General features: G+C 35.7%; 1 protein-coding gene across 6 annotated transcripts in view; it reads right to left on the minus strand.

Moving 5' to 3' along the window:
- Positions 1-21,197, minus strand: part of AFF4 (ALF transcription elongation factor 4) — a 98,010-nt gene that overhangs the window by 35,456 nt on the left and 41,357 nt on the right. For all 6 annotated transcript variants that reach the window (XM_082378899.1, XM_082378901.1, XM_082378898.1 and 3 more), the window contains 2 exons: positions 18,702-18,788; positions 401-437 (listed from right to left, as the gene is read on the minus strand). In XM_082378899.1, the coding sequence (XP_082235025.1) occupies positions 401-437; positions 18,702-18,788 (124 nt within the window). The remainder of the gene's footprint in view (positions 1-400; positions 438-18,701; positions 18,789-21,197) is intronic.

The following is a 21,197-nucleotide window of genomic DNA, read 5'->3' on the forward strand; positions in this document are numbered from 1 at the left end:
TTATGAGGTGCCCATCAAATTGAATTCATGAACTCTGAACTATTAGTTCAAATACTTAGTAAAAATCGTTAATTTTCATCTCCAATGATCTTTAATTCTTTATCTTTCAAGCCAAGATTCAGTTCAATCCATTACTGATCATCAGATCATAAATATTGGGATACGGGACTTCCCTGGTGGTCCAGTGATTAAGACTCCACGCTCCCACTTCAGGGGATGCAGGTTCAATCACTGGTCGGGGAACTAAGATCCTACATGCCATGCGGTGTGGCCAAAAAAATTTTTTAAATTGAGATAAGACATACAAAAGAATTATTAAAGAAATACATGATGTGACCATGAGAAATGAATGCGCAACAAACAGCTTAATTTGAAAACCAAGAAGAAAAGAAATACTCACTTTGTTCTCCAGGGCCAAAATTGGACTGCTGAGACTCCTAAGAAAAAGGGACATAAAATTATATAGTGACATTAAGAGAAAAAGGTTCATTAGAGAAAAATGCTTCAAATTAAACTATTCAATTCCAGCTAATTCAATGAAAGATCCTGTTGAGTTCCTAAGAATGCATAAAAGAAAAAAACACCAAAAGAATTTAATGATTCCATCTGATCAGCCTCAGCAATTTTGTGGTCAGCAACAGAGTTTCCCAGAGCTTAATACAAAAAGCATCAAGCTATGTAAGTCTTTCTTTATCATTCATTTCTATTCAGCAGCATCCATGGTACTCATATCCTAATTTAATTCTTGGTCTTAAGAAAATGTTATTTTTAAAAAAGTAATACTAATAACCATATACTAGAGTGAAAATAGCTGTACAAATTATATAGACTCAAAATATACCACTTTTATGAACTAGCAACTCCTACTATGTTATTCCCATGTCATTTTACTTCCTCTCCCTGCTCCCAATATCTTACAGTTAGCAAACTGAGGAAGAGATTTTCCATACTCGTTTTATACACTTCTTTGTAAGCCCTATACTAGCACAGTGCCTGGCATTCAGGAAGCATCCGTAAAAAGAAAGCCAAAAAGAAAAGAAAAGAAAACCAAAATGTCACTGTCCATGAAAGAAACATGACTTTCCAAACTCAGCTTTCAAGATCAGAACAGCTGTTTCACAAGTGCAAATTGTGCATTTTCCTAGGTTAAGTCTGTGGTACACAATGTAGTACTAAGATTACACAAACATCCCTAACATCCTTAACAGCTTACTTAAAAATAAGCACAATCTTCCTTTCATGACAGAATTATCTGTGAAAGAGAAATCCAAACAGTAGCTAAGCTAAAATATAGTTTTGGTGTTAAAAAAAACTGTAAACCTACATCAATTGTCAACTGATTTTCAACAAGGGTGTGAAGACCATCCAACAGGGAAAGAATTCTCTTTTCAACAAAAGGTTCTGGGACAAGTGAACAGCCATATGCAAAAGAATGAAGTCGGATGCTTACCACAGACAATATTTAAAAAAATTAACTTGAAATGGATCAAAGACCTAAATGTAAGAGATAAGAGATAAAACTACAAAACTCTTAGAAGAAAATGTAGTGCCCAAATCTTAATGACCTTGGATTTGGCAAAGAATTCTTACATGACACCAAAAGCACAACACACAAAAGAAACAAACAGGTAAATTGGATTTCATCAATATTAAGAACTTTTGTGCTTCAAAGGACACCATCAAGAAAGTGAAAAGACACTACCATAAAATAATAATAATGCCAATAAAAACAAAAATATTCTAAGAAAAAAAAGTGAAAAGACAACACACAAATTGGGAGAAAATATTTGCAAATCATATATCTGATAAGAGACTGGTATCTACAATATATAAAGAGCTCTTACAACTCAATGATAAAAGTCAAGTAAACCAATGAAAAAGTGGGCAAAGGATCTGACTATACATTTCTCCAAGAAAGATATACAAATGGCCAGAAAGCACATGAAAAGATGTTCAACATCATTTGTCACTGGGGGGAAATACAAATCAAACCCACAATGAGATAACCACTTCACACTCACTAGGATGACTAGAATCAAAAAGACAGATAATCACAAGCGTTGACAAGAATGTGGAGGAATTGAAAGCCTAATGGGAAATACAAAATGGTGTGGCTAGCTGCTTTGGAAAACATTCTGGCAGTTCCTCAGATGATTAAACATAGAGTTACCATATGACCCAGCAATTCTGCCCCCAGGTGTATAACTGAGTGAGACAAAAACATATGTCCACACAAAAACTTGCATACAAAGGTTTACAGAAGTATTATTCATAGTAGCCAAAAGCTCAAAACAATCCAAATGTCCATCAGCTGATGAATTCAGAAACAAAATGATATACATCTATACAATGGAATATTATTTGGCCATAAAAATGAATGAAGGAACTGATACATACTACAACTTGGAAGAACCTTGAACATTATGCCAAGTGAAAGAATCCAGTTGTAAAAGACCATATATGATATGATTCCATTTACATGAAATGTCCAGAAAAGGGAAATCTATAGAGAGAACAGATTAGTGGTTGGGTAGCACTGGGAGGGGAACAGAGGGGAAAAGGTTGATAGCTAAACAGTAGGGAGTTTCCTTTTGAGGTGATAATGTTCTAAAAAATTATTTATTTATTTGTTTGTTTATTTTTGGCTGTGTCATGAAGCTTGTGGGATCTTAGTTCCCCGACCAGGGACTGAACCCAAGCCCTTGGCAGTGAAAGCGCAGAGTCCTAACCACTGGACCACCATGAATTTCCCAAAATGTTCTAAAATTGACTGTTGTAATGGTTGCATATGTCTATAAATATACTCAAAACCATTTAATTGTACACTCTGAATGGATAATTTGCATGGTATGCGAATTATATCTCAATAAAGCTATTCTAAAAAACTCTTTAAATATAGCAGTGGCCAAGAGGTCACTCCTGTGATTCTTATTAAAAATGAAAAGAATTCTCCACCCCCCCTTGAAAGGCTAATTGTCTTATACTCATTTACCTAGTAAATGGCCTAAAAGTTGAATAGCCCAAGCTTTTAAGTAATCTCTGACTCCGTCCCCTCACCTCTGACAATAGTCAGTCAGCTAGTTACCAATGTGACTGGATTCTGTCTCCAGACCATCTACTACATGCAACACCTTCTCCTCTCCATCTACACTGCAAAGACTTTAGGTCCTTACCTTTCTTCATCTACGATGGCCATCTAATGGATCTTCCTGGCTCTAGTCTCTCTCTCCTTCACTCAGCTATAGCCTCTAGTTGACCTTTCTAAAGCCCAAGTCTTAGTATATGTCATCATTACTCTTATTTTTCACAGAGCCTCCAATGGCTCTTTGTTTTTCCTAGGGATGAAACCCAAACTCCTTGATAAAACATTCATTCACATATCTAAGTACTGGAAAAACAGAATTAAGCAAAAACTGACATGGGCCTTGTCCTCATGGAGCTTAATGTCAATGAATATCTTTGCAACTACTCATGCAAATCAAGGTAAAATAGCAATTGTGTTAAGTACAATGAAGGGCAAATGCTTACACAGCATTATAAAAGAGCTTACAATTGTGTGTGTGTGTGCACGCGAAACAGACACATACAGATACATACATACATGCACAAACACAAACAAACACACACACACACACACACACCCCTGATCGGGAAAATGAACAAAGGCTTCCCTGAGTAGGTACTGTTCAGTATGAAATTTGACGGTTATGTAGGAAGTAAACTGGGAAATGAAGGGAAAGGTAAGTGTTTAGGGTAGAGAGAAAAGCATGTGTAAAGGCAAGAAAGAACAGGAGCACAGCTAGTATAAAGAACTTAAAGGCAGCCCATGGGAGGAAAAAGTACAGAAGGAAGAGGGTTAAGAAATTAGACTCAGGACCAGAGAGGCTAGATCACATAGTTTATAGACTTTATAGACCATATTAAAGATTTGTGTGTGTGTGCAATTTACTAAGCAGAAGAATTATAAAAGCACATCTGCATATTGTGATGATTACCTTGGCTATTAAGTAGAGAACAGCTTTGAGAAATCTAGAATGGAAGTAAAGATATTTGTTAGGAGATAACTGCAGTGGTACAAATAGGAGATGACAACAGCTTAAACAAACTGGTCGCCACGCTTTTTTGATCATGTACCCCCCACCACTAAGAAATTTTTGCATTTGTATCTCCCAAATACGTATATTGTATGCATTATTATTTAACTAGTATATATTATGTAAAACCAAAATATTGAAATTTTAAAGGGCTCAGATAAAATAATATTCTAGAGTAATTTAAAAATTATATTTATCAATGACAACAACACTTTTCTTACACACACAAAAAAATATATAGTGCTTCAAAGGTCTGACACTAAAACTGGCTTGATATTTGGTTTCATTGGACATCACAAAGACACAGCTATACAAATGGAAGTGCTATACTTACTAAATCATGATACCAAAATTTCAATCTTATACCTTAATTATGCAAAGGTTTCTGTTGAAATTGAGCTAACAGATTTCCAATGTTCAATGATACAAAACAGATTTTCAAGAAAATAAAAGGTTGTGGTTTAATATTTTTAGGAAATAGGTTCAAAACCCACTGAAGTTAGAAAATTCTGTTTCTAAGTGTTTAAAGTTTGCACATATGACAATCATCATAGTTTCTGTCAACAATAAAAAATACATAGTAATGACATTATTTTTAAAATCTTGTTTTCCTAGCTTGAGGCAGTTACTTTTTCATTCATTAAGACATCACTTTTATTCTAAGAAGAGGGTTTAATTTATTATTATTATTTTAAATATGTTATGAAAAGATCTAATGTATTTGGGACTTGTGTGTGAAAGAGAGGGGAGAGGGGAGAGGGAGAAAGGAGTGAGGGAGGGAGGGAGGAAGGAGAGAAGAGGGAGGGAGAGAAAGGAAGGGAAGGAGGTGTCTAATTCATTTTTTTTTTTAGCTTGAATTATGCATTTATATAATTCAAGATAGAGAGGTACAGATACTACATTTATTTTTGATGTGATTATTTTAAAATACTAACATTGTAGTGGTTTGGGGGACTAGGTCAGAGCCAGATATTCTTCAGAATCATTATGGATTAAGCACTGCCTTTCGATGAATTATTTTCTTTTTTTTTTTTTTATAAGTGAGCTAACTTCTTATGTCATTAAACAAATAATCAGTGAGCTTCTGCGTTAGTATAAAAGGTATATGGGAGTGCCACACAGGTTCTCCATGAAGGAAGGAGGAGGAAAAATTATTTATACTTTAGGATTTAACTTCTGTTATATCTTTCTTTGAGTGGTACACACACAAAAAAATTGCTTTTCAAGTATTTTATAACTGAAAAAGAATCTAACAATATCTTAAACTGATACTACCAGAAGCACCTGCACTTTCATCAATCTATATATAGCTAACTTTGTGCAATGCACGATTTATTCTAATATTTGTTTCCTGAATCTTTAGCTTTGCTTTCTAAGCCTGTTTCAATAGTGTTTCCTGACAAAGGAATGCATTTTAGTATGTTTTCTCTGTGTTCTCTCTGTACTGGATTTCAGTCATTTTCATTGGAGTAAAAAGACCGAGTTTTTAAACAAAGGTTATAGAACACTGGGAGAAACATCAAAAGAAGTTTTTAATAAAATTTTATTAGGCCTGATTTATGTTTAAGGACTGAACTGAATACCACATAATTCAAAATATCACTAAGTACAAATTATGATGCTTTCAGTTTCATCAGTTACTATCTCAAGGCACTTGCTATATACACTAAAAGCAAGGTTAATGATAAACATGCATGCTCAAACTACTGTTGATAATCTGGACTTTTTTTTTCTTTTTTCTGCTTATGGCATCTTTGTTTCTACTTTGTAGTGGCAGATGAAGAGCTCATAATACGAGAAGGACAATCTCAACTCTGCCATTTTCTTGTTTGGTCAGAAATGCATTTTAGTGTTATTTTCATTCAGTAGTTTCACTGCAGGTATGTCTTTTAAGCCATTTGTGCATTAGTGAAGATTAGTTGAATTAAAACCAGTTAATACAATCTGTAAATCATCTTAACCAAGCACACTTAAAACTGTAATATGACACAGCTAGGAAGAACAAATGAATGAAAACAACTCTATCAATTTTCCATATTGAAAAGACCTAAACTTCTCTTGGGATACCTCACATACCAGACATAAAATGTGACCATCTGCCATTCGGATCAAGAGACAGCAAAATGTACATATTTGATTTTTCTTTTAAAATTAAAAAGCAAATAAATTGGGATTTTTAGAACTAAAAAATAAGAATAAACTTTTCATCCCCCACCCCCCATTCTCCAATGCACACAACACTGGGGTATATGTTCTCCACTCTGGAGACCACTGACTTACCACAGCAGTAACAATAAAGATGGAGAAAAATGAATGAAATTGAAATGCATTAAAGGAATTAAAATCATTAGGACTTGGTGACAGTCTATGAGGTGTGATGAAGAGGAAAGTGCCAAACATAACTCCTATAAGGTTTTCTAGCTTCACTAAGATATGGAACAGTAGAAGAGAACCATGCTTGTTTTTCTCTTTGCTTTTTGATTGGGAGAATCATGACTTCTCCTCATGTTTAACTGTGCATCCAATTAAACACTAACATGTAATTCTTTTTTCTTTCTTTTGTATTATTTCATTTCTACAACCAAATGTTTGACACACTGGCAGAACACATTTCTTCTTTTGTATTCTCTTATAGTACTCAACACAATGCCCAGAAAATTTACTTTTAATGGTAGAGGGAGAGATAGAAGAGAAAAATGAGCAACTGAAGAAACAAAGTAAATCTGGATGAGCAGTGTATAGTGGGAGACAAGGAAGAAATAGGTTAAACAACATTCAGTGCTCATGAGAAGCTCAATGAAGACAGAAAATGAAAAACATTAATTGGAGTTGCCAAAATGGGCCCCTGGTGATCTTAATGGTTTTGGTGAGACACTGAGAGTGAAAGCAAGATCAGCTTGGACTGAGGATTAAATGGAGGAAAGTATACAGACAGCAAATATGAACCACTCTTGAATAAGATTAACTCTGAAGTGGAGGAGTAGCTGGAGAACAACATGGAACAGACTGGATTTTTTTGTTGTTGTGTTGTTTTTAAATGGGACAGATAAAGAATGGTTAAGCAAATGATAGTGATTCACTAATAAATTAGCTCTCCAAATATGTTCTTAAACTCAACTTCTCACCCATGACTATGAACTGCTCTTTCAGATCTGTTAATGGGTAGGAAATCCTCTCTGTTGTGCTCCTCATCTTCCCACGTGCTTCTGGCACTCCTATACGTCCCCTTCTAATCCCGGTTGTCGTCATCTTCTCTAGGATGCCATCTCCAAACTCCCTGGGTATCAAAACTTTGTCCCTTCTCTGTCCGCTCATTAGACTTAGTCCATATGGTTAGTGCACAAGGAGAATAAATACCTATTAAAGCTTCATATAAAGCTTTAAGCTACATTATACGTGAAGCTGTATTCACTGAAAATTCACAGCATGAGACAAGCTATAAAAAGCAAAACCCTGTAAAAGCAACCCAACCAAAGCAATAATCATTAAGCAGCTAACTGAGCGGTTTCATAAATATCAAAAATCTAAACACAGTTACCTGAGTATATACACCCAAATTCAGTCAATAAACATTTACTGAATAGCTATTATGTGCCAGGAACTATTCTACACATTGACACCATCTAAATGGTTCAGTGCTGTATATACAGCACCTAGAACACTGCCAGGGATTGTTCAGAACATACAGTGAATCTGAGTAAAGGCAGTCAAAAGCTTTAGTTTGCTTGAAACTATCACTGGAAAATCTACCAACCTATCTCTAACTACACCCATTCACTCTGCTTTCCCTCCTGTGAAAAAGAATGACCTAATTGTGCTCTATTCTAAGGCCAATCTTCTCTACTTGGGCATGAATGTCAATCCCTCTTGTGGAGATTTCCTAAGGTTACCTTCTCTCTTTCCCATATATCACTTGTTTTTCCCTTTTTACAAAATCATTTTCATCAGCATATAAATACAATAAAATGTCCTCATCTTATAAAAAATACCCCCCTGATAATATCACCATACCCTTTTGGCACCACCACATTTCTCTGCTCCCTTTTACAGACAATGCCTCAAAAGAAAATCTCCATTTATATAATCATTGTCTCCAATACTTTTTGAGCCCACTGCAATCATTCTTTTGCCCTCACCATTCTAACTAAAAGTGTCACCAATAAAGAATACATTGTCAGGGACTTGCTGGTGGTCCAGTGGTTAAAAATCTGCCTTCCACTGCAGGGGACGCAGGTTCGATCCCAGGTTGGGGAACTAAGATCCTACATGCCGCGGAGCAACTAAGCCTGCGTGCCACAACTACTGAGCCCTTGCGCTCTAGAGCCCGTGTGCCACAACTAGAGAGAAGCCTGTGTGCCACAACAAAGAGCCCGCACATCACAATGAAAGATTCCACATGCCGCTACGAAGATCCCACGTGCCACAGCTAAGACCCAATGTAGCCAAATAAATAAATAAATATTTTTTAAAAAAGAATACACTGTCAAATACCATATGATATCACTTGTATATGGAATCTAAAATATGACAAAAATGAACTTACCTATGAAACAGAAACAGACTCACAGACATAAAGAACAGCCTTGTGGTTGCCAAGGAGGAGGGGGTGGGAGAGGGATGGATTGGGAGTTTGGGATTAGCAGATGTAAACTATTATATACAGAATGGATAAACAACAAGGTCCTACTGTACAGCACAGGGAACTATATTCAATATCCCATGATAAACCATAATGGGAAAGAATATGAAAAAGAATGTATATGTATGTATAACTGAATCACTGCTATACAGCAGAAATTAACACAACATTGTAAATCAATTATACTTCAATAAAATTAAAAAAAATTTTTTTTAAAGCTGGAAAGAAAGAAAAAGCATTGCAATAAAAAATACATTCTTGGGAATTCCCTGGTCATCCAAGTGGTTAGGACTCCACACTCTCACTGCAGAGGGCTCAGGTTCAGTCCCTGGTCTTGGAAATAAGATCCCACTAGCCCTATGGTGTGACCAAAAAGACTGTAAATGAATAAAAATTTTTAAAAAATACATTGTCAAATTTAGTATCTGAAACATAGTAAGAACTTAGTATCTGTTTGATAAAACACATAAACATATCAGGTTTACAGAGATGAAAACTAAAATATCTGAGATTAAAAATATGTCAAACTGGATTAATAGCAAACTAGACAATGCAGAACAAAAGTTTACTGAACCTGAAGATACAGCAATAGAAACAACTCAAAATGAAACAACAAAAGATAAAAGATTGAGAAAAATGAAGAGCACATTACTACACTGTTGAACAACTTCAAGAGGCCCACTGTACATGTAATTGGAGTCTCTAAAGAAGAGGGAAAAGGAAATAAGTGAGTATAGAAAAATATTTTGAGGTAGTAATAGCAAAATTTTCCCAAATATGATGAAAACTATGAACCCAAAGTTCCAAGAAGCTAAAAACAAACAAACCCAAGCACAAGAAAGATGAAGAGAATCACACCAAAACACATCATAAATGAACAACTTAAAATCAGTTGCAACCAGAATACTCTTAAAAGCAGCCAGAAAAAAAAAAGACACATTATACACAGATGAAGAAAGAACAACAATAAATTACTTATCAGAAACAATGCAAGCCAGAAGACAATGGATCAACATCTTCAACCTAGAGATCTATATTTAGTGACTGTATCTTAAAAACAAAAAAGAAAAGGTGAAATAAAAATTTATTTCAGACATACAAAAGCTAAAAGCATTTATCACCAGCAAATAAACACTATAAAGAAAAGTTAAAGAAGTCCTCCAGGTAGGAGGAAAATGATACCAGAGAGGAATCTGGATTAACACAAAGGAAGAAAGAGCAAATGAAATGGTAACTATATGGGGAAATACAAAAGCCTTTTTTTCCTATTATTTAAATCTCTTTAAAAAATAATAGACTTTTGGGGCTTCCCTGGTGGTGCAGTGGTTGAGAATCCGCCTGCCAATGCAGGGGACACGGGTTCGAGCCCTGGTCTGGGAGGATCCCACATGCCGCAGAGCAACTGGGCCCGTGAGCCACAACTACTGAGCCTGCACGTCTGGAGCCTGTGCTCCGCAACAGGAGAGGCCGTGATAGTGAGAGGCCTGCGCACCACGATGAAGAGTGGCCCCCGCTTGCCACAACTAGAGAAAGCCCTCGCACAGAAACGAAGACCCAACACAGCCAAAAATGAATAAATAAATTAATTAATTAAAAAAAAATAGACTTTTAAAATGATTAACAATTTTGTGGGGTTTATAACTTACATGAAAAGTAAATGTATGCAACAACAGGATACGGAGAAGTGAAAAACGCAAGCATAATGTTGAGAAATTTTTATATAATAGAAAAGAATGGCTTAGTATTACTTGAGATAGATTTCAGTAAGTTAAAGATACATTCTACAAACCCTGAAGTAAACATTCAATAACCCAAGAATTACAGCTAATAAGCCAAAAATGAAATGTAATAATAAAAAATACTCAATCCAAAAAGAAGGCAAAAAAGACCAGATGGGGCAGGTAGATATCAAAAAGCAAGATGGCAGAGATAAACCCACCCATGTCAATAATCACATTAAATATAAATGGACTAAATACCCCCCAAAAAGAGGAGAGTGTCAGACTGAATACAAAAAAGCTCTAGACAAAATTATGCTACCTATAAGAAATGCATTTTAAATGTAAGAACACAGGTTAAATGTAAAGGATGGAAAAAGGTATACAACTTAACATTAATCAAAAGAAAGCTAAGTGGTTATATTAATATCAGGCAAAGTAAATTTTATAGCAAAGAATAATATCAAGATTAAAGGGAGGTCATTTCATAACGATAAGGGGCCAATTCATCTAGAGCTAATAACAATCCCAAATGTTCAAGCACCTAAAAGCAGAACTTGAAAAAGTAGGAATGAATAAGTAAGGACAAAGAGACAAATTCAAAGCATAGTTGGAGATTAACTTAAATTAATAATTGGTAGAACGAGAATTAAAAAGAATAAAAACACAGAAAACTTGAATAACACCATAACTAACTTGATCTAATTGACATTTACAGGACACTCCACTTGACAACGGTACACTCTTTTCAAGGGTACACAAAACATTTACCAGAAGAGACAATATTCTGGGCCATAAAATAGTCTTAACAAATGTAAAAGGATTCAAGTCACACAAAATATGTTCTCTGACCACAACGGAATTAAACCACAAATCAATAACAGAAGATATATGAAAAAAATCTCCAAATATTTGGAAACTAAATGACACTTCAGAATAACCCACAGAACAAAGAAGAAATCAAAGAAATCAGAAGTTTATGTTGAGGGACTTCCCTGGCAGTCCAGTGGTTAGGACTCCGTGCTTCCACTGCAGGGGGCACAAGTTGGATCCCTAGTCAGGGAACTAAGATCCTGCATGCCATGCATGATGTGGCCAAAACAAAACAAAACAAAACACAACAACAACAACAAAAAAGTTATGTTGAACTGAATAAAAATGAAAACATAAAATATCAAAATCTCTGGGATGTAAACGAAACATTACTTAGAGGGTAATTTATAGCATTAAAATCCTATATTAGAAAGTGAGAAAGATCTCAAATCAACAACCTTAGCTTCCAGTTTAAGAATTTTTTTAAAAGAAGAGCAAAATAAAGCAAAACAAAGCAGAACAAAAAAGTAATAAAGATCAGTGTAGAAATCAATGCAACAAAATTGAAAACAATGGAGAGAGGGAAAAAAAGCAGTTTTTTAAAAATAAGATCAATAAAACTTACAAACCTCTAGACAGATGAAAAAGAGAGAGAAGAAACACATTACCAATAATAGGAATAAGAGAAGTGGCATCACAACAGATTTTTAAAAGTATAATAAAAGAAAATTATCAAAAACTTTACATCAATAAATTTGACAACATTTGATAATGAGTAGGTAAAATGGACAAATCCCTTGAAAGACACAACTGCCAAAGCAGACACAAGGAGAAATAGATAACATGATTATATAAATTCAATTTTTACAAAACTGTCCTACAAAGGAAACTCAATACTCACAGGGCTTCACTGGTTAATTCTAGCAAACATTTAGGAAGAAATAATACCAATTCTACACAAACTATTCCAGAAAATGGAGAAGAAGGAATTATGTGCCAACTCATTCTATGAGGTCAGCATTACTCTGATACCAAAGCCAGACAAAGACAACAAGAAAAGAAAATTACAGACCAGTATCCCTCAGAAACACAGGTGCAAAAATTCTGAAAAAAAAATATTTTTGAAAATCAAATTCAACACTATATAAAGCAGATAATACATAATGACTAAGTGGAGTTTTTACCAGGAAATGTAATGCTGATTTAAAAATTTAAAATTAACCAATGTAGTCACCATTTTACAGACAAAAAAAAGGAAAATCCTCTGACTATATCAATAAATTGAAAGAACACATTCAAAAAATCCAAAATTCATGCCTGATAAGAACTCTCAGGTAAATAAAAATAGAAGGGAACTTCCTCAACTTAATAAATGACAGCAGGTTTCCCTGGTGGCACAGTGGTTAATGCAGGGGACACGGGTTCGAGCCCTGGTCCGGGAAGATCCCACATGCTGCTGAGCAACTAAGCCCGTACACCACAACTACTGAGCCTGCGCTCTAGAGCCCGCGAGCCACAACTACTGAGCCTGCATGCCACAACTACCAGAGCCCACGTGTGTAGAGCCCATGCTCCGCAACAAGAGAAGCCACCGCAATGAGAAGCCTGCGCATCGCAACGAAGAGCAGCTCCCGCTTGCCGCAACCAGAGAAAGCCTGTGTGCAGGAACGAAGACCCAATGCAGCCAAAAAAACAAAAAACAAGAAGATCCAGTCACAAAAGACCACATGTTGCATGACTCTATTTATATGAAATGTCCAGAATAGGCAAATCTACAGAGATATAATGTAAGATCAGTGGTTGCCTAGAGGCTGGGGGGTGGGGAGTGGGGTTGGAGGAAATGGGAAGGTGACTGCTAAAGGGTACAAGGTTTCTTTCTGGGGTAATGAAAATGTTCTAAAATAATTGCGGTGATGGTTACACAACTCTAAATATACTAAAACCCAGTGAATTGTACATTTTAAATGGATGAACTGTATGGTATGTATATTACATCTCAATGAAATAGTTACCAAAAAAAAGGAAAAGTAGCTATTAGCCAGAATTATGAACTTATATCCAAAGTCTTCGGATAAACTCAAGCTTTAACTTACAATTAAAAAAGAGGTATACCTATTAAATAAGAGACAGAATATTAAAAAATAATTATTTAACCCAAAAGGATCTCAAGAAAGGGAACAAAGAAAGAAAGAGCTGATGGGACAAATAGAAAACAAGTAGCAAATGGAACACTTAAACCCTACAACACTAATGATTACATTAAAGGGAAATCTTTTGAATGTGCCAAGATTACACACTACATGGGCAGAGTAAATAAAAAATCAAGACCCAATTATATGCCACCTATAAGAAATTCACTTTAAATATAAAGGCACAAAAAGATTAAAAATAAAAGAATAGAAAATGTTAAACCATGTTAACCATAAATTCTTAAAAAGCTGGAGTGGCTTTTATATGAATATCAGACAAAGGAGAGTTGATTGTCAAACGAAATAGCACAGCAAAAGGAACCATAAACAAAACGAAAAGACAACCTACAGAATGGGAGAAAATATTGCAAACAATGCGACCAACAAGGGCTTAATTTCCAAAATATACAAACAGCTCATATAACTCAATAACAACAAAAAAACAACCCAATCAAAACATGGACAGAAGACCTAAATAGGCATTTCTCCAAAGAAGACATACAGATGGCCAACAGGCACATGAAAAGATGCTCAACATTGCTAATTATTAGAGAAATGCAAATCAAAACTACAATGAGGTACCACCACACCCTGGTCAAAATGGCCATCATTAAAAAGTCTACAAGTAGGGACTTCCCTGGTAGCACAGTGGTTAAGAATCTGCCTGCCAATGCAGGGGACACGGGGTTGAGCCCTGGTCTTGGGAAGATCCCACATGCCGCGGAGCAACTAAGCCCGTGCGCCACAACTACTGAGCCTGTGCTCTAGAGCCCGTGAGCCACATCTACTGAGCCCGCATGCCACAACTACTGCAGCCCGTGTGCCTAGAGCCTGTGCTCTGCAACAAAGAGAAGTCACTGCAATGAGAAGCCCGCACACCACAACAAAGAGTAGCCCCTGCTTGCCGCAACCAGAGAAAGCCCATGCACAGCAACGAAGACGCAACACAGCCAAAAAATAAATAAATAAATAAATTAATTAATTAATTTTTAAAAAGTCTGCAAATAACAAATGCTGTAGAGGGTGGGGAGAAAAGGGAACCCTCCTATACTGTTGGTGGGAATGTAAGTTGGTACAGCCACTATGAAAAACAGTGTGGAGGTTACTCAGAAAACTAAAAATAGAATTATCATATGATCAAACAAAATAAACTTCAGAACAAGCATTAATACCAGATACATAGAGGGAAATCTTATAATGAAAAAAAAAGAGATCAATTCATCAGAAAGACACAGAAATCCTAAATGTGTATGTACCTAAGGACAAAGCTCCAAAATACATGAGCCCAAAATGGACAAAACTGAAAGGAAACATACAGAACCACGAATACAGATGCAGGTGTCAACACTCTCCTTTCAGTAACTGAGAGGACAAGTTGATAGAAAGTCAGTAAAAATATAGATGACTTAAACACTCTCAACCAACCATATCTAATTGACACATATAGAACATATTATGTCTGGTGCACATGGAAGAGTCACAAAGAGAGATCATTTACTAGGCCTGAAAACATTTGAATAAATTTAAAAGGACTGAAATTCTACAGCATATATTCTCTGACAAGAATATAAATAAATTAGAAATCAGTAACAGAATAATATCTGGAAAATCTTCAAATACTTGAAAATAAAACTACATACTTCTAAATAAAACAAAGAAGTCACACAGGGAATTAGAAAATATTCTACACAGAATGATAATAAAAACACAATATATCACCATTTGTGAGGTACATTTAAAACAGGGCTTAGAGGGAAATTTATAGTTTTATATACTTAAAACAAGAAATGTTTACAATCTATGATCTAAGCTTCCAACTTAAGAAATCAGGAGAAAAGCAAATGAAACCCAAAGTAAGTAGAAAGGGACTTCCCTGGTGGCACAGTGGTTAAGAATCTGCCTGCCAAGGCAGGGGACACGGGTTCGAGCCCTGGTCCGGGAAGATCCCACGTGCCGCGGAGCAACTAAGCCCGTGCGCCCCAACTACTGAGCCTGCGCTCTAGAGCCCGCGAGCCACAACTACTGAGCCCATGCACGTAGAGCCTGTGCTCCGCAACAAAAGAAGCCACTGCAATGAGAAGCCCACGCACTGCAGTGAAGAGTACCCCCGGTCACTACAACTAGAGAAAGCCCACGTGCAGCAACAAAGACCCAATGCAGCCAAAAATAAATAAATAAATAAAAATTAAAAAAAAAAAAGAATCTTCAAAATAAGTAGAAAGAAGAAGATAATCACAGTAAAAGCAAAAATCAAAGAAACAGAAAACTGAAAAAAACTAAAAGATGGTTCTTGGAAATGACCAACAAAACTGATAAACGTCTAGCTAGACAAATCAAGGAAAACAAAAAGAGACTACAAATCACCAATAGCAGGGAAAAAAGGACTTCACTATAGATCTTACAGACATTAAAGAGTAAGTATAGATTATAAATAACTGTGCCAATAAATTTGACTGAAACGAACAAAATTACTAAAACTGACATAAGAAGAAATAGAAAATCTGAATAGCTCTATATTTAATAAAGAAATTTAATTTGTAATTTAAAACCTTCCAATATAGAATACTAGGGGTACAGATAGCTTCACTGATGAATTATATTAAACATACAGGGAAGAATTAATACTAATATTTCACAAACTATTTCAGAAAATAGAGATGAAGGGAACATTTCTTTGCTCCTTTTAAGAAGCTAGCACTATCCTGATATCAAACCAAAGACATTATTAGAAAAAAACAAAACAAAACTACAATTATCACCCACCCAACTCTGGCATCACCACCACCACGACACACACACACGACAAAGGCCAAAGTTTGAACTGATATTTCAAAGAGAAGGCAAAGGCAAATATTTGAACTGATATTTCAAAGAGAAGAATGGCCAATAAGCTCATAAAGAGGTTCAACATCATTAGTCATAAGGGAAATACAAATTAAAATCAATATGAGATACCTCTACATGCCCACTAAAATGGCTAAAACTAAACAGAATGACAATAGAAAATGTAGGCAAGGATGTAGAACAAATGAAACTATCATACACTGCTGGGAAATGGGAGTGGGATAAGGTAGGAGTGTGATACAATCAATTTAACACACACTTAACACATGACCCAGCAATTCTACTTTTTTCCATATGACTCAGTATTTACCCATAAGAAAAGAAAATATAAACACACAAATGACTGTTAGTGAATGTTTATAAATACTTAATTCTTAATAGCCCAAATCTAGAAACAACCCAAATGTTCATCAACAGGTGAATGGATAAATAAATTTTGGTATTTTCATCCAACAGAAATAAAAATGAACTATGAATAAAAAGGAAAAAATTACTGATATATTCAAGAACATGGAAGAATTCCAGAAGTATATACTGAGCAAAAGAATGCAAATATATATGCCAAAAAAGTATACACTGTATGGAGTACATTTATATGAAATTCTAGAAAAAGCAAAACTTACCTATAGTAACATAAAACAGGTCAGCAATTGTGTGGGGCCAGTGGTGGGGGTGAGGGGGACTGGAAAGGAACTTGAGGGAACTTTGTGGGGTGACAGAAATGTTCTAATTCTTGATTAACGTGGTGGTTACACAGGTGCATATGTCTACCAAAACTGAGGCTGTACATTAAATATATGTGCATTTTTAATGTGTAAACAAAGTTGACTTAAAAAAGTAAAAGAGTGGTATGGCACACATATAGGCAGATGTGAGTGATATACCTCACATCACTCACAAAAATAAACTGGGCTAAATATAAACAAAGAAAACAAAACTGCAATCACATTAAACGAAAAATAAGAAGATATGTTTATGATCCTGGAGAAGGAAAAGCTTTCTTTAACAAGACATTAAAAAGCAAAAGCTTTATAGAAGAAAAAGATAAATTTATTCATCAAAATTAAAATCTTCTAGACCATAAAACTTAAAAGGGCTCTAACTGGGAGAAACATTTGCAGTATGTGGAATAAATTACTTGAATCCAGAATTCAAACAACACAAAACAAAAAAAGAAATTCTCTCCTGAAACTTATTCAGTGAAAGATGTAGCCCAAAAGGCAGAGGAAATAGGCCAATTCATCCACACAGAAGTTAAATGGACTAAAGATGATGAACCTTACTAGCAATCTAGGAAATGGAATGCCATTTCCCACTCAAAAGACTGGTACTTAAAATAACAAATAGTGGTGTGCATGTAAGGAGTAATAGAGAATACAAGTGGGAGTACTGACTAGTACAATCACTATGGAGGGGATTTGAGAGAATATATTAACTATATACTCTCAATATCCAACAATTATACTTCTTGCTCTTTACACAAAAGAAACTCATATGCACACAAGAAGGCATGAACAAAGTTATCCACTAAAGCAATGTTTACAATTTAACTTGGCAACAAGTTAAATACCAACGGGAAATGGCTAAATAAAGTAAGATATACTTATAAAATGGATGCAGTTAAAAGAACTGAAATACCTCTATATGTAATATATTATCTATATATAATCTCTCTCTCTCTATATATATATATAAAATAACATGAAAAAGTCTCTAAGATCTATTGCTGACTGATGAAAAATACAGTAGAATGTATCTGTACAGAAATTAAACATATGAGAAAATGCATGTATGTAACAATTACATTACATGTGTATGTAAATGCATATGAAAAGACTTGTAAACGTATGTATGAAGTAGCTCTGGTGAGATGTAGGAGACAGAATATGGGGAAGACTATTATTAGGGGTCCTGCCCAAAGTTTCACAAGGAGAATATATTTTTGCATTATTTGTATAAGTATAAATTGATGTAAAAAAACCAAATCTGCTGATTTTAGACGAGCTTGGAACTGTTGTCTGAGGAACCTTTACCATATGACATAAGTATGGTTGTTGTGTCCTCTGGAAAGGAGTTCCTCATACAAACAGTTTGGGAAGCCCTTATCATCTGTGGCCTAGACTATCATAATAGTTTGCAACAAACATTGATGACTTCTAAGTCTCTTTCCCATGTTGCCTTCAAAGATTTTCCAAGTATCTCTCAATCCAAGTTAATCTCGATTCTATGTTCTAGTTTTATTTTCTTCATAGTAATATCACTATCCAAACTTACCTATTTATTCACTTATTTATTATCTATCTCCCACTAGAATGGGAATGGCAAGATAATTCTGAATTCACATGATTTTAGTCAAGCCATTTAGAGTTTTCTTACAGTATAAAGACACACTTCATTTACTTACCTTAGTTGGAAAAGGAAATTTGGAAGGTTCGGTTTTGCATGGTGTATGAATAGCCGTTAGAGGGGGAGGCCATGAATGCGTCATCTCCTGAAATGTAATTATTACAGTTTGTTTTCAAGCAGGTCAAGGATAAAAATTACACAGCTAAAAACCAGATTCGTATTATAAATGCTGGTTTCGTGATTGCTCCTCCAAAAGTATACATATTTAATCAATCAATATTAATTAAGCACAGTGTGTGCAAGGCACTATGGGGGTAGGTAATAGGAAGATAAATAGTTTACACTCTCTGGCTTCAAGGAGCTTAGAGTTAAGATGGTAAGACCTGTGAACAGTTATAGAAATCAGCCTGTAATCAAATACAAGGCTAGTAAAATGCTACTGAGGAAGAGCTTGCTGTGGGAGTGGGAGGAAGGGAATAACAGTAAGAAAAGCAGCCAGCATTTACTGCGTACCTTTAATGGGCCAGATACTGTTATTTTACATGTTTGTTACTCAACTGGTCGTCATAATGACATTATGAAGTAGATACCGTTATTATCCTGACTCTATGTAGGACAAAACTGAAGCACAGAGATTAAGTTATTTACTCCAGGTCACACACTTAGTAAGTAATGGACACAGAATTTGATCCTAGGTAGTCTGGCTACAGAGCCCATTCACTGATAGGAAATTTTGGTCAGGTGGAGGAAATAAGAAGAGAGCTATCAAAAGCACACAAGGAGGAAGACAGACAAGAAAGGCCATAGGTCTGATTTCATTCAATGCCTTCTGTCTAATCATATGCCAAGTATGTCCAAGTAGAGGTTTGGATACAATCACAATGTATATGTTAGAGAAGCAGGAGAGAGAGAGGTATCAGAATAAGGAGGGAGTGTTTTATCTCTGGCATTTAGTTCAAAGTAAGTCATCAAGTAGTCTGAGAAAATACAATAAATTAAAGGTGATATAACTTTTAGGAATTTACCCTATAGCTATACCCACACAGTTATGTAAAGATACATATTCAAGGGGTTCACGCTTTTAAAAAATGAGAACAACCTAAATATCCAACAACAAAGGATCAGATTACCAGACATTCATACAATGGAACACCAAGCAGACAGAAAAATGAGAAAGTTACCTACTGAAATAAAATGATATCCACAGTTACTGTTAAGTGGCAAATACAAATCATAGTGTATATCCTCGTAAATGCTTATCGGTGAAAAAATCTCTGGAAGACATTTAACAATGGCTACCTCTGGACAACAGAATGACTGAAGGAGGAAGAGACAAGGGCACTTGATGCAGCTTCTCCCACTTGAATCTCCTGAAACAGCCACCTGCACTAAAACTTGCTCTTTATCCTCTTACAAGGCTTTATTTTTTAATAGCATTTCACTTTCTGAAGTAATTGTATATAATTGATTATTTCCTACATCCTGCTCGAGAATGTCAGCTCAAAGGGTGCAACACTATCACTATTATCACCACTATGTCCCTAGTGCTTGACACACAGTAGGTACTCAGTTAGCAAGCTTTGAATTAATACATCATTTTTTACAATAAACATATACTACTTTTAGATTAAAAAAACTTTTTTTCCTTTAAGTTCGTGATGGGGTTCCCAGAAACAATAGGACTACAAATATCAAGAAAACATGAAGGGGGATTTCCCTGGTGGCACAGTGGTTAAGAATCCACCTGTCAATGCAGGGGACACGGGTTTGGATCCCTGGTCTGGGAAGATCCCACATGCCGCGGAGCAACTAAGCCCGTGCGCCACAGCTACTGAGCCTGCGCTCTAGAGCCCATGCACTCTAGGGCCTGCGTGCTGCAACTACTGAAGCCTGAGCACCTAGAGCCTGTGCTCCGCAACAAGAGAAGCCACCACAATGAAAAGCCCGTGCACCACAACGAAGAGTAGCCCCTGCTCGCCACAACTAGAGAAAGCCTGCGTACAGCAACAAAGACCCAACACAGCCCAAAAAAAAAAAAAAAGAAGAAAAAAAAAGAAAACACGAAGGGAATGTGAACCTGAGCTTCCTTGCACGCTGTACATAGGGAAGGGAAAAGAAACAGAAACTCATATGCCCCAGGTTTTCAATGTTGGCATTTTTACACCTCAAATACCAAAATACTCTCAATAGAAAATCTATTTTAACTCCCTACCATCAAATGACTGAGCACCTATTACACCCAAGGCTATGTGCCAAGTCCTGCATATACATAAAATGTAGACTAAATGGTCAGTAACATCAAAGATACAATTAAATATAAGAAAATCTAAGATTTCTTCCAGGTATTAAAGTGCCATGCGTTTTTGAGGATTTAGGAGTAAAGATATACGCTCCCTTAAACTTGTACGTGGCAACTGAAAAATGAATGCAATATGAGTTATCACTGTGGTCTGATGGCCTGACACAGGGGGAATAAGGATTTCAGTGGGATTCTAAGAAAAAACAGAATCTATGTATAACTGAAGAGGAAGGAGAAACACATTCCATGAAAGTT

Source organism: Balaenoptera borealis (genome assembly GCF_965194805.1).
Source record: "Balaenoptera borealis genome assembly, chromosome: 2".
NCBI classification, from domain to species: domain Eukaryota; kingdom Metazoa; phylum Chordata; class Mammalia; order Artiodactyla; family Balaenopteridae; genus Balaenoptera; species Balaenoptera borealis.